This window comes from Dipodomys ordii, unplaced genomic scaffold, assembly GCF_000151885.1.
Source record: "Dipodomys ordii isolate 6190 unplaced genomic scaffold, Dord_2.0 Scaffold36, whole genome shotgun sequence".
Taxonomy (NCBI): Eukaryota; Metazoa; Chordata; class Mammalia; order Rodentia; family Heteromyidae; genus Dipodomys; species Dipodomys ordii.
In genome coordinates, this window is record NW_012267252.1 from 16704978 (window position 1) to 16718338 (window position 13361).

Sequence of the window (13361 nt, forward strand, 5' to 3'; positions counted from 1 at the left end):
GGGCGGGGCCGCGGCTGCAGGCCGGGGTCCGGGGGTTCTGCGTGGGGCGGGAGGTGGCCGAGCGAGTGACCCACCCGTCCGGCCGGTCCAGGGTTCGGAGCAGCTGGCCTGCGCGTCTGGACTCCCTGCGCGCCTTCGGGGGTCTCCCCCACCCCGCCCCGGTTTTGCCACTGGGGTTCCGCCTGGTCCTGTCGCCCAGGCGTCTGGCACAGCCCTCCGGCCTTCACGGAAGGGGCTGCATTCGATCTCATGGCGGCCGCACCCTCACCTGGAGAAGCCCAGATGCTGCTGCTCCCTCTCTGGGACCCCGAACTCCCGCCACCCGCCCCGAGGGGTGGGGGAAGACAATCACCCCAGAGGCCGAGGCCCCCTAGGAGCCCCTGGGAGGGAGGGGGCTCCCGCTTCTCTGGGGGAGCAGGCTGGGCCGCTAAACATCGCAACTGGCACCCACATAGTCTTGGGGGACAGGGGGCAAGGCCGATCTTGCCAGGATCAGTTTGCCTCGCATCAGAGAAGCAGCGCAGCGCCCAGGCTGGCACCGGCTCTCAGCCCGGGGCCTGTACCCGATTACGAACAAAAACCGTTCACAAGGTCGAGTCTGGCTTCTGGCTCGGGGGCGATGGATGTGGGGGGAGGGCTCTGGGTCACCTGCGTTCTCTCTCCCTGATTTCTCCTGCACACCGTTCCCCAGGGTCCACAGGAAAAAAATCCTTTCTTCTGTGAACTCACGCCTGAAAGCAGGGTGTTTCTACTGGGTTCCGTGGGTAAAAGGGGGCAGCGCCGCGAGGCTGCGCCCAGGAATCACGGGGCGACATTTCCTCCAAAAAGGCCGTCCTTGACGCGCCCAGCGCCCACAAGCCCATTGATTTTCCTCTCCGTGCCGTCAGCCGGGTGATTGTGCACTTTCTCCTGAGATTATGACAGTAATCGTCATAATGGTAACAACCTGGACACAACACGGCTGGTGAAAAGTCACTTGTAAATCTCTCTCTTTGGAGGTGAGAAACACACACACACCTGTAGACCTGTTTCTTTTTGCCAGAGGAGCTCAGAAATGCCCAAGTTTTGTGGTTTAAAACATGATCTATTTTCGGACTTGCTAATATCTCCCCAGAAATCCTGTTTTATCAGCCCAAGAGTTGTGACAGGGTTAGGAAACCAGTTTAAACTGTTAATCGGCCACAGAAAGGGCCCCAGATTGACGCCTTTCACTTGCCAGTTGAAAAGCTATAAAAGCGACACTGTACATCGGGATGAAATTAAACAGGGACAAAATCATTTCCTTGACTTCCACAATAAAGACAACCTTACAGAGGGACTATTGATGGTTTCAAATTACATAAAGGTGGTTTATAAGTTCTTCCTCTGGGATCACAGAAGGCAATTTTAAAGTGTGAATTCTTCAGAGAACAAACAGCCACTCGCTGTCTTTTTTTATTTTTTATTTCTCGCAAAGGAGGGGGCAAAAAAGAAATGAAAAATCCTAGCAAAAGGAGGCTGAGTCCCAAGAGAACCAGGTCCGGTTTCTATGTTTCTTAACTTCCCAGACCCATCCCTAGTCCCTGAGCCAGGAGGGCTGGAATTCCACCACCCTCCCTCCCCTCTCCCCCACCCCCACCCCAGGACAGGACAGAGGGTAGTGGCCACAGCTCTTGGGGAGAGCCAAGAGACAGGGAAGGGTCCTGGTGGAAAGGTCACTCCCTCCCTGTCCACCTGTCTTGGATGACTTCTGTGTGATGAAGGGTGGGCCTGCGCCTTTAATCTGATCTTTCCCCAGGACCCACCGCTACATACATCCAGAAAGAGATGGGATGAAGGCAGCCCACTTCACACAGTTTTCTTCTGCTCTCCACGGCTGTGTCTGCATGTTCTCCAATCCAGGCTGAGAAAGTCCTTCAAATGTCATCCTTTATGTCACCCTATCCTTGTGTTCCTGGCCTGCATATCCCAATCAGGGCACCTCTCCAGCCCAGTATGGGCTTCTCTAGGGCCCAGTTCATAGTTGAAATCAAGCCAGTGGCAGCTGCCTTTACTGAGCAAACCCAGCCAAGGACACTCACAGAGAGCACCACCCTGGAGGGAGGGGCCATGGCCCCTAGGGCACATTTTGGAGGTAGGAGGCTGTTTGGGGGTGGAAGCCCCTTAGAGAATCTCTGCTGCAACCTAGAGAAATGGAGGGGATCTGGTGACCTGGCTGGAGCAGGACCACATTCCCTGCGCAGCACTGCCCCCTTGTAGCCAGTGCAGAAACTGCCCCTGTTGGAGGCTGGTCTCCTTCCTGGGTGAAAATTAAAACAACCTTTTTCTCTTTCCTGGCCACATCAAGGCCTCCAGATGATGCCTGTATCAGATCTCCTTTCTAGATCTTCAGGTTTTCTCCTCAAAGGGAACTGGGACCCTCCTGCTGGCCCCAGCTGAGGAGAGCAGGCTGGGGTGTGGGGGCTGCAGGCAGATCAGAACACAGGCCCCGGGTATGGAGGAAGCTTGCACACAGGACTCATTAGGAGCTGGGAATGTGAGTTCTTTCATGAGCATCAATTTGAAGACCTCCTTCCTTGACACCTGGGTTTTGCAAAGAAAGGAAGTGGTGTGGACTCTCCTACACCCAGGGATAGAAAGCAGCAGTCCTGGGAGCCCTGGGAGCCACAAGACCCGGCCTGCCCAGAGCTCTGCACTTCAGGCACCCAAGGGCAGATTCCAGAGTTCCAGTCCTAGCCATTCTAGCCTGGTCCTCCCTTCCAGCCTCACACTGGGTTCCTCAAGGTAGAGGCGGGAAGAGTTGCTTTATTATTTCTTTAAATTGTCTTTAATTGTACAAAGGGGTTTCAACCCAATGAGTAAGGTTATAAGTATAAGGATACCTTTCGATCAATGCTGTTCATCTCTCCCGACCCCATTCATCTTCTTCAGTTACTTGGTTCCATTTTTCACAGATGTACACGGAATATAAGGTGTGTATTTGCCCTCTCTTCCTCCATTTGTCTCCATCAGCTGTGGGCTGTCTAACCCGCACCTAGCTCGCGGGGCCCCAGACTAAGGGTCACCGCACTGAAAATCCCATTTCATCTCATCAGGCCCAGACAGAAGTAATGGTTGACATTTTAAGACTCATTTTTTGTTTAACCCTAGAGGCAATTCTCAGAGAAGCGGGGTGACCTCCCTGAATCAAACAGCGTGGACTTTCAAAAACCAAATCTTCCCTGCGCCGCCACGCTAGAGCCAGGGATGTGTGCAAGGCCAGCGTTATCCTGGACACCCTCTTGTTGAAACCCTTGGCAGCATTTACACCGGGGACCCACAAGAGCACACAGGGAGGGACCCACTCCTGTCCCCTCTCTGGAGGCTCAAGGGCCAGGGGCCTCTCTGACGCCACCTACGGGCTTGATGCACCCCAGGCCTGCTGGGCCCCAGGGAAGATCAAGAACTCTCCTCTGGGATTCTGGGTGCCAGACCTCTCCCCACCAATGAGTACACTCAGTACTAATCAGGGTTCTCCCTTCTCCCACGACCAAGCCAAGGGTACCCCATTGCGGTTACCCCATTGGCGGAGACCCCTTCCAGGCCCAGCTCGCGACTTCCCTCCCGCACCCTTCACCTCTCAGCCCGGGCCAGCGCGGCGTGCGCTCGGCGCCCCCTGGCGGCAGCACGCGGGAGCGCACCCCTCGGCCTCTTCTCTGGGGTCCACCTGCGGACCCCCTCCACCCCCTTCTTCCCCAGCCACACCCTCAGCTCTGGACACAGGGCCCAGCCTCGTCTCTAGAGATCATCCAAAGGTGGCTCAGGGTTTTCCAAGATGGGCCCGACAGTCCTGACCCCACAGGTGGTCCCTGACCGCCAGCCTCTGGTGAGTCCCCTCTCTGTTCTGTTGAGGGCTGACCCCATCCCAGGTCGCTCTGAGACCCGCATGGAAGCTGAGAAAAGGAGAACCGTCCACTGTCAACATCCAAGCTAGAGTGATGGAGAGCCGAGCACATCTGGATCTCATAAAGAGAAGGTCCTCAGCCCACACTGCTTTAGGCCTGTGTTGGATGAACTAAACAGTTGCAACTATTCTGTCACTATCCACTGCCACACGCGTGTCCCCAGATGCCACCCGCCCAATCTGTGTGAGAATCAGCTTCCCTGAGAACAATTCAAAACCCACGGAGGAGCCAGAATACCGGCACCACCCCAGCCTGTGGCTCCTGAGTTCCAGCCACATGCTCAGCTGCTGGGGTCACGGACCCTGCCACAAGGTCGAGCTTCCCTCCCCCCAGTTTTGTAATCTTTCTCCTTTTCCTCTTCTTCTTTCTTCTCCTCCTCCTTCCTTTTTTGTCAATCATAGGCCTGAACTCAGGACCTAGGTGCTGTCCTTGAGTTTTCTGCTGGTTTTTGAGTTTTCAAGGCTAGTGTTCTACCATTTGGAGACACAGTTGTCTCGTGGACTTTTCTTGCCCAGGTACTAACTGTGATCTTCAGATCTCAGCCTCCTGACTAGCTACGGATTACAGGTGTGAGCCACCAGTACCTGGGATGACACGTTTTGTTTTGTTTTACAGATGATGCTGAAGGTCGGAAAGGGGAGTCCGCTTGCCCACAGAATTAGTAAGACAGGATTGGTTCGGGGATTGTTCTTTTGGCTGGCCAGTGTGCTGAGTGCATGAGATACTGAGGCCCAAGACAGCCCAGGCCGCCAGAGGAGGTGAAAGGCTTGGAGTTGCAGGAGTTCCTCTCTCCTGATCCATTCAAGGCACTCTATCCATTGTTGAGAATTTAGCTTCTTGAAACAGGCACACACAACCTCCTCTCTTGGAGGAAATACAATTGTGGACTTCTATGAGACACAGAAATGAAGAAGCAGGGGGCTGGGAAGGTGGCTCAGTGGTAGAGCGCTTGTCTTGCATCCATGAGGCCCTGGGTTCAATTCTTCAGCACCACATAAGCAGAAAAAAGTGGATGTGGCACTGTGGCTCAAGTGGTAGAGTGCTAGCTTTGAGCTGAAGAGCTGAGAGACAGCACCCAGGCCCAGAGTTCAGGCCCCACGACCGATAAAAAAAGAAGAAGAAGCAGACCTAGAACTTAATCCAGAACTTAGTTCAGAAAACATTTTGTGGGAAATGTCAAGTCTGCACAAAGGAAGGGGTGACATTCTAACCTCCTTGCCACCAGACCCAGCCTTCAGGTAATGAACTTATCAGCCTCTCCTACACTTCCCCCAACACATACACTGTCTCCCCCATCCACACAGATGGATTGAAGCAGAATCTAGCTCACAAGTATATCCCACCAGAATTACCAAAAGACTAGCAAAGCCACAATGCTACAAGAGGCCTAGAAATGTCTCATTTGCAAATAGCAAGTGCCTTTACCAGGTCAACAGGGGCTCTGCCCTCCCCCCCCCACACCCCCCAGAAACTTTCTGCTTGGTGCTCTGAGTTTTCACGAAGAAGCTCCGGGGCCCAAACAACTTGGATTTGAATCTTGTATTGTCACTGAGCTGAATAACTAGAGCATGCAGCTTCTCTTCTCTCTGAGCATTCACTCAGTGCTAGTGCAAATAGAGCAAATGTAATTTGTCATTTGTGCAGAGTTTAGAAGAGACCAGAGAAAATTACTTCTCTTAAACCTGAAACTCAGTGAGAAACTACCATAAGTTGAAAATTGAGTTTGAGTATGAATAACTCAAGGAGGCTGATGCTTGGGAGATCACTACAGAGTTAGTTTTCTCATCTCTTCTCTTCTCCCCTTCTGCTCCCTTCCCCTCCTCCTCTCTTTCCTTGCTCCTCCTCCTCTTTTCTCCTCCCCTTTCTTCCCCTTCCCCCCCCTCTCTCTTTCATTGTTCATGGGGCTTAAACTCTGGGCCTGGGCTCTATCCTTGAGCTCTTCACCTCAGGCAAGTGCTCTACCACTTGAGCCATAGCGCCACTTCCGATTTTCTGGTGGTTAATTGGAGATAAGAGTCTCATAGACTTTTCTGCCTGGGCTGGCTTTGAACCATGATCCTCAGATCTCAGCTTCCTGAGTAGCTAGGATTATAGGCGTGAGCCACTGGCGCTCGGCTTCCTTTATCTTTCCTTTCTCTCTTTCTCTTTCTTTTTCTTTTTCTCTTTTTCTTTCTCTTTCCCTGTCTTTGTCTCTTTCTCTTTCCTCCCTCCATCTTCCCTCCCTCCCTCCCTTTCTTCTTTCCTTCCTTCCCTTCCTACCTTCCTCCTTTCTCAGTTCTTGTTGGAATGAAGCCCAGGTTCTGCATGCTAAGCAGGTACTGTATCGCTGGGCTACAGCCCCAGTTCCCAGAAGGTCAGCTTTCAATCTGGGAGAGATGAGCTCCCAAGTGAACATTCAGGTGTGTGGAGAAGCTGCTCACCATCAGGCTGAGGGAGAGAGGATTCCCAGGGAGGGCTCAGCACTCTCCACGGAGCCCCTCCCTCCCTCAGGCCCCAGTCTCCCTGGGCTCATCTGGTCCAGGGCTAGCCTCTCTCACCTGTGCGCTGCATTCCGTATGGGATGAGCACAGGCCGCGCTGCCTGCTGAATGAATGGCTGGCGGCAGGGTCTCCTTATGTGGCCTTTGCACAGTCTATGCCCTCTGAATGGAGCACTTCTGCCTTAACCATCTCCGTGTACGCTTTCTGAGTGGCAAGAGTTCTGTACTTTTAGAGGACCACGCCACCTTCTCTTCACAGGACTTCCATTGTCTGTACATTGACCTGGGTGATACTCTGATCATCTTCCCGTGGCTGTCAGCTGCTCCAGGGCAGAGATCTCAGCTGTTTTCACAGCATTGCATCCTCAGCCCTAACACAATGGATAATTGTTGAATGACTTATTTTGTGTGTGGGGGGGGTTGGGGGTGGGCAGAGAAGCATAAACGTACCCCCCCACCTCTTCGGGAGTCATAGTAGATAACCCACAAATCATTATTTTAGTCTTTTTTTTTAAATTTTGTTTCATAGTAAAGATGCTTGCAGTTACAGAAGTCAGGTAATGAGTACATTTCTTGTTGAACATTGTAACCCCTTCCCTTGTTCTTCTCACGTTTTCCCCTCCCTAAAGCATGATTTTAATTTGTTGTATCGATTAACCTCCCCAGGTACTATCTGGCAAGCTATGGCAGAAGTGATGGAATAGAAAGGCTCAGAGATCAGGTTTAGAGGCTTGAATAGCACCATTTACAGAATAAAATAAAAACACAGGGAGAGCCAAGAGGAAAGAGAGGCTCATGATTGTTGGGTATGTGAGATGGCGTATCGCCATGTTCAGCTCTCTCTTCCTCCTTTCCCCTTTGATGCCAGGGTGACAAGGACCATCACCAAGGGTCAGTGGAGGGGCTCAATGACTGCAAGTCCTCTAAGCAATGACACATATGTTGCTATTAGAAAGCCCTAGGGACTGGCTCTCTCAGCTGCCCCAGGAGCCCATCCATTGATCGTTGGACAGTGCAAGGCTTAGCTGTACTTCTTGGGCAGGGCACATTCAGGGCCATCAAGGGCCTTCCCAATGGGCAGTTGATGGAGGACTAATGGAGCCATCCACCCTGAGGTAGGTAGCCTGATTGATCTTTTCCCTCTACCTGTGCTTCACCCTCCAGCTTCTTCTGTTGCATTTCCCAGTTCTTCCCGCCATCTTTCGCAGGATTCACAGGTGGCTGACTTCCTCATCTTCCCCGGGAGTTCTGCTGGAGTTCTGCTTACATCTCATGAGCTACTTGTTGCTCAACCTCACTCTGCTTAACACTCAGTATGCATCCTTCCCTCCCCCTCCCCCATCTTGCTTGTTGCCTGTCATGCCAGATCGCCAGATTATACACCGCATACACAATCGCACAACACACTCGAGAAGTGCCCCAGAGTTGGATACAACAAACTATCCGGCCATGAGCCCAGTGGGACTTTTCTACAGCCTGCCATCTTGGGGAACAGACACAGTCAGATAATCCTTCCTGCCCCAGGGAATGACCCACTGGGATCCAGAGCTGGGAAAGCCAGGGACACTGCTGTCCCCAGGACTGCTTCCCCGAAGAGGTAGCATTTGAGCTGCAATCTGAAAGAAGAGCGCTGCAGTGTTGGGAGTTTCAGAAATTCCTCATAAATAAACCCCAAGGCGGAAGTAAAATTTTTTTATACTCTAATCCCAATTTTTAGTCATATTTAGCCTATTTTCTATCCGACGTGTTAGTGCTCTCCTCCTCCAAATGCACAAATGTTATGTTTTACACAACAATAGCAATGAAACACACCTATTGGCAAAAGACAGCCTCGGAACAGCATTTAGGCTTAGAAATGGTTCTAACAGGGACCAACAGCCTATAATTAGAATTTAACAATCCAAGAGAGGAGTAATATGCACCCCGCAGGACGGATTGGAGTCTTTTTCTTTCGTTTCCGCAGGTTTGGTGGGTAGATTGGCCCCCGACCTGCCTCCCACAATAACCATCCCACCGAGGTAAACATGTCACAAACAAGAACAATGAGATCACCAATAATATAACACTAATACTATAAACAAAAGAAATGCCACCTCAGGCTCTGGTGGAATGAAAAACACAATGTGGACCAACTAACGGAGCTATTTAAAAAACAAATTACTCACGGCCAATCTCCACAGAGCTCCATATGCAATTTTCTGGGAATCTTGGTACAAGCAGAAGTTTTCCCTGAAACACTCTTGTTTTGTTTTTTTTTGTGTGTGTTTCTGATTTGGAGGTGGCATATGTGAAGCCTGGGACAAAGAAGAAAAGGCAGGCCATAGACCCCAGGAGCCTCAGAACTAGCCCCTCCTTATTCTCTTCTGGATGGAAGTCTCCGGTTGCTATGAATGGGACATCCTCACACGTAGGCCCCATCAACCATGTGTTTGTCAATTTCTGCCTTCTCCTCAATGGCCTGAGGGCCCTCTTGGTACCCTGCCAGGTACCAAGGCTTGAACTCAGGGCCTTATCCTTGCTCAGCTTGCTTGACAGGTGCTTTACCTCATGAGCCAGGCCTCCAGCATGGCTTTTTGCTGGTTAATTAGGAGATCAGAGTCTCATGGACTTTTCTGCCAAGCCAGCTTGGAATTACAATCCTCCAGGTCTCAACCTCTTGAGTAGCTAGGATGCTAGGTGTGAGACACAGTACCCAGCTGCCCATGCTTCCTTGATCAAACCAGTTTCTGTGTTTTCTTGAAGACGGGGCAAATGTATAACGGAGTGTTAGCATGGTGCTGGATTTGTAGAGATGATTTGGTCTGTTCCTCTTATTTTGTACCCAAGGAAGGGGCTCTGGACTGTAAGACAAGGCCTCGATGCCAGGTAAGCATAGTTTATCCTTTTCCAAACACACAAGGAGACAGCGAAGTCGCTGGCGGCCTTCTACAGGGCCTGGCACTGTGTCCTGTGTCAGGAATCACCTGTCTGCTCAGCACCCAGCTGCTGGCCAGCGTCCCTGTTCTTGACCAGAGAGATGCGGACAAGAACAAGCCAATCCTCTACGAATGGACGAATGCCTTGGTAGCAGAATGGCTGGTATTTGTGGGGGCAAAGACTTGACCTGGGGTAAAACCTCCGAGTCAGCTCAAACTGGCTCAAGAGATTTCTTAAAAAGGCCTTTGTGGGACTACACATTGACGCCGAGATCAACATCCAAATCTCTGTCTCTCAGGCTCCTCATGATGTCACATTTGCTGCCAGTCTAGGCCTACATCATCCCGGGTGTAAGCACCGAAAGTGAGTGACTCCCTCCAGACAACCCCAGTGGGAGTCTCAGTGCTTCTGACTGGACCATATGCCTTTGCCCTGACCAACCTCTGAGACCAAGGAAGGGAAAGTAATAGTCTGAGTGGTGGCATCTGTGTGAGCAGGTGTAAAACATGGACACCACAAGCATCCACGTCCTGGATCCTCGCAGGAAAGACAGAGGTATCGGGAAAAAGCAGACTGGAGGTTGAGGGGCAAACACAAGGCTCTCCACCCACCCAAAGTGACCCAGGACATTCCTTGGCACACCAGCCAGAGGCAGTGCCTTGCTCCACCATCCTGGAAATGAGGGGTTTTCCCTGAGATCCCCCAGGGTTCAGTCCAGATGCTTGATCAATGGCAACACCTCAGCATTGCGCCATCTCCATGGCCTTGGCTCATAAAGCCACTACTTTGGTCTTGGGACTCTCATCTCTGTAGATTGACGATGTCATCTCCTCTCCATCAGAGACTCTGGGAGGCTGACAGGCCTCTATTTCCTCACTTGTGTGTCAGGGAATGACATGAGGGAAGTAAATTTGTGTGTGTGTGTGTGTGTGTGTGTGTGTGTGTGTGTGTGTCAAAACCTAAAATACCCCTTAGGGACTGAGATGCTGGCCAGAGAAGCTGGAGAAGCTGGGACCATGGCCACAGGCCCTTCAGATGAAATCCTTGCTGGGGTGTGGGCAGGAATCATGGCAGAAGGGCTACACAGAAGCCACGCAAGGCGCTCCTTCAGACAAGCAGGCCTACAAAGAACGAGAACGCACTCACCTCACTGGCGCCATGAACTGGCTGCCCCCCAGGGCATCGTCCAGCCCCACCGTGTGTGCCACAGGTGCCTGGGTCAGAAGGCCCCACCTCGGGGACACCTGGCCTGTGGGCTGGGGACTGGCCGGAGTGCGACCCAGAGTGGTGACAGTTGTGCAGTCTTCTAGAAGCCAGGGAGGCTTCCTGGAAGCCTGTCTACATGTCATTCTTGAGGGTCCATCTCCTCTGATGCACTCATTTCTGTTCATTTGCAGTGCAAGGCATGGAGCACAGAGTCCCTCCCATGCGAAGCAAGACATCTACCACAGAGCTACACTCGGCCCTGCAGTGCTTTTCTCCTGCTGGTCCCTAACTGGTTCAAATGCGTGAATATCACTCATCGTAGTATCTTGCCATATGGACAAGTCCGCCCCTCTGATAGCCAAGTGGCCTCTTCAAGTCTGGAGCAGACAATAGCAGTCTGTGCCGAACCCTCAAATCTGAAAGTCAGGGCCAATTTCCTCCGCCTCCCTCAGTGGGGTAGGCCTTGATTTCTGCATGAAAATCAAAGACCAAAGTGCTCAACACACACACACACACACACACACACACACACACACACACACACAGCTGTTTCTAAGAACACAAGAAAGACAATTTCTGCAGGGGAGAAATACTCCTGGAAATGGGGGGAAGTGGCTGGGTCAGTTATATGATAACATTCACAAAATCCTGGTGAAGCTGGTTGCCTATGACTCACGCCTGTAATCCCAGCTACTCAGGAGGCTGAGATCTGAAGATCATGGTTCAAAACCAGCCCAGGCAGGAAAGAATAAGACTCTTATCTTCAATGAACCACCAAAGAGCTAGACATAGAGCTGTGATTCAAGTGGTAGAGTGCTAGCCTTGAGCAAAACAAAAACTCAGGGATGTCACCAAGGTCCTGAGTTCAAGTCCCAGGAGGAGCACAAAAAAAAGAGAAAACCTGGTGAATTTCAACTATCCTAAAATACAAGCATCAAAGGCAGGGTTTATGGCACAGCCCATCCCCTCCCAAGGGCTCTTCATGGCTTCTTCAGGCAGCAGATCGCCCCAGAGCTGCAGCTCAGCACCAAACCCAGAGGAGGGCATACAGTGAGTAGGGGTACATGGAATCCAGCAGCCAGAAGTAAATCTGCTCTAATGTCAAAGCCTGGATGTCACAGCTTGTCCAACCTTTGCACAGTTTAGGGCAGAGGGAAGCGAAGGACTGCGCTGGAATTTCTTTGATGTTCATAGCAGATGTTGATAGCCAGGCTGAACTTTGAAAAGAGCAATTCCCAGGTTCTCAAAGAAAGGCAGGACTGTTGCATTGGGAATCAGAACATTGCATTGGGAGTCACAACATTCAAGTCGGAAATGAGGAAACTTGAATGGGAACAGCAGCTATTCTGCAATTCTGCATATCCAGCATCAAGACATCACAGAATCTTCACAACATTGGCATGATTTTTAACCGTGGGGCAGTTAAAACTCGCCTTTGGGCCTACTGGAGGCAGAGAGCAGCGTCCTGTCCATCCACCCTGAGAAGCCAGGAACAACAGAGAGCTCTGTGCTTGTCACGCCCTCTGGTGGCAGCCATAGAAAATGATCCCGCTGTGGATTATGTGAAGGCTTTGGCTTCCCAGAGGCCTGTGGGAGAATTGGTAAGGAAGAGAAGGCATAGCTCTCCCCTTTGCCAGGTGGCCTTCCGCTCAAATTCCAAAGACTTGTAATTTCCCTGGAATTGCTCACGTGTCACAGGGAGTGACTGGTTTATGCGGATGAATCTGCTGTGCCTCTGGGGTGCATCTGGTTTGTCTTCCTAAACGGGGCCTCATTCCCACAAAAAAAGGCAGCTCCTTATGCCATTTTCAGGGTGCCCTCTCCCCCCCCGCCCCCCCCACCGGCCTAGGTCTGGAGCTTGTTGAGCAATGTGCTTCTCAATGGGACTCTAGGTCCAGGCACATCACAGGGTGAAGCTCTGGGCTCCTCCAAGGCTGATGCCCGGTGACAGGCCGCATCAGCTGCTTCCCTGCAGTATGATCGGTCCTGACATGCAGTGGCGGCTCTGACAGCCTGTTGTTCCTGTCATAGCTCCAGTCGCCAGCTCTGATCTGGAGCTCCAGGATTAGAAAAGCTAATGTATTTGGTTTGAGGAATGAGAGCCAGGGGCAGCTGGGGTGGGAGTTGAAGCCAGGGTGAGGCTGGGCAGGAAGGAGTGTTACAAGAATAGCCAGACGGGCCCCTGTCAACACACACCACGAGTCTCACTATTCAGGAAAAGCTCAAGAGAACAGGAGGCTGTCACACCAAGAACGTCAGCTGTGTAAACACGAGACCCGGGTTCCAGGTCCCCCTCTGTGGTTCTGGCCTAGTCGTGATGTCTCTGAACCCAAGTCAGGATTTGTATAATAATCTGGCAAGCCAGGATGGATCCAAAGATCCTTTCACACTTCAAATATTCTCTTTAAAACACACACAAGGGGCTGGGAAGGTGGTTCAGTGGTAGAGCGCTTGCCTTGCATGCATGAGGCTCTGGGTTCGATTCCTCAGCATCACGTAAGCAGAAAAAGCCAGAAGTGGCACTGTGGCTCAAGTGGTAGAGCACTAGCCTTGAGCTGCAGAGCTGAGGGACAGTGCCCAGGCCCAGAGTTCAGGCCCCACAATAGACAACACACACACACAGATGGCCTGGGGGGATATTTGCTACCACATCCCAGATTCAGGGTCTGCAACTCAAGAATATCCATATTAAGCCAGGCACGTTTGGCTCACACCTGTAATCCTAGCTACTGAGGAGGCTGCGATCTGAGGATCACGGTCCAAAGCCAGCTCAGGCAGGAAAGTCCGTGAAACTCTTATCTCCAAAAAAACACCAGAAAATTGGAAGTGGTGCTGTG

At 51.7% G+C, this 13361-nt stretch overlaps 1 protein-coding gene across 1 annotated transcript in view; it reads left to right on the plus strand.

The window, feature by feature from the left end:
* The first annotated feature begins 9824 nt into the window (after positions 1 to 9824).
* Positions 9825 to 13361, plus strand: part of Kcnk18 (potassium channel, two pore domain subfamily K, member 18) — a 16303-nt gene continuing 12766 nt past the window's right edge. The window contains exon 1 of the mRNA XM_013017615.1: positions 9825 to 9873. Within this exon, the coding sequence (XP_012873069.1) occupies positions 9825 to 9873 (49 nt within the window). The remainder of the gene's footprint in view (positions 9874 to 13361) is intronic.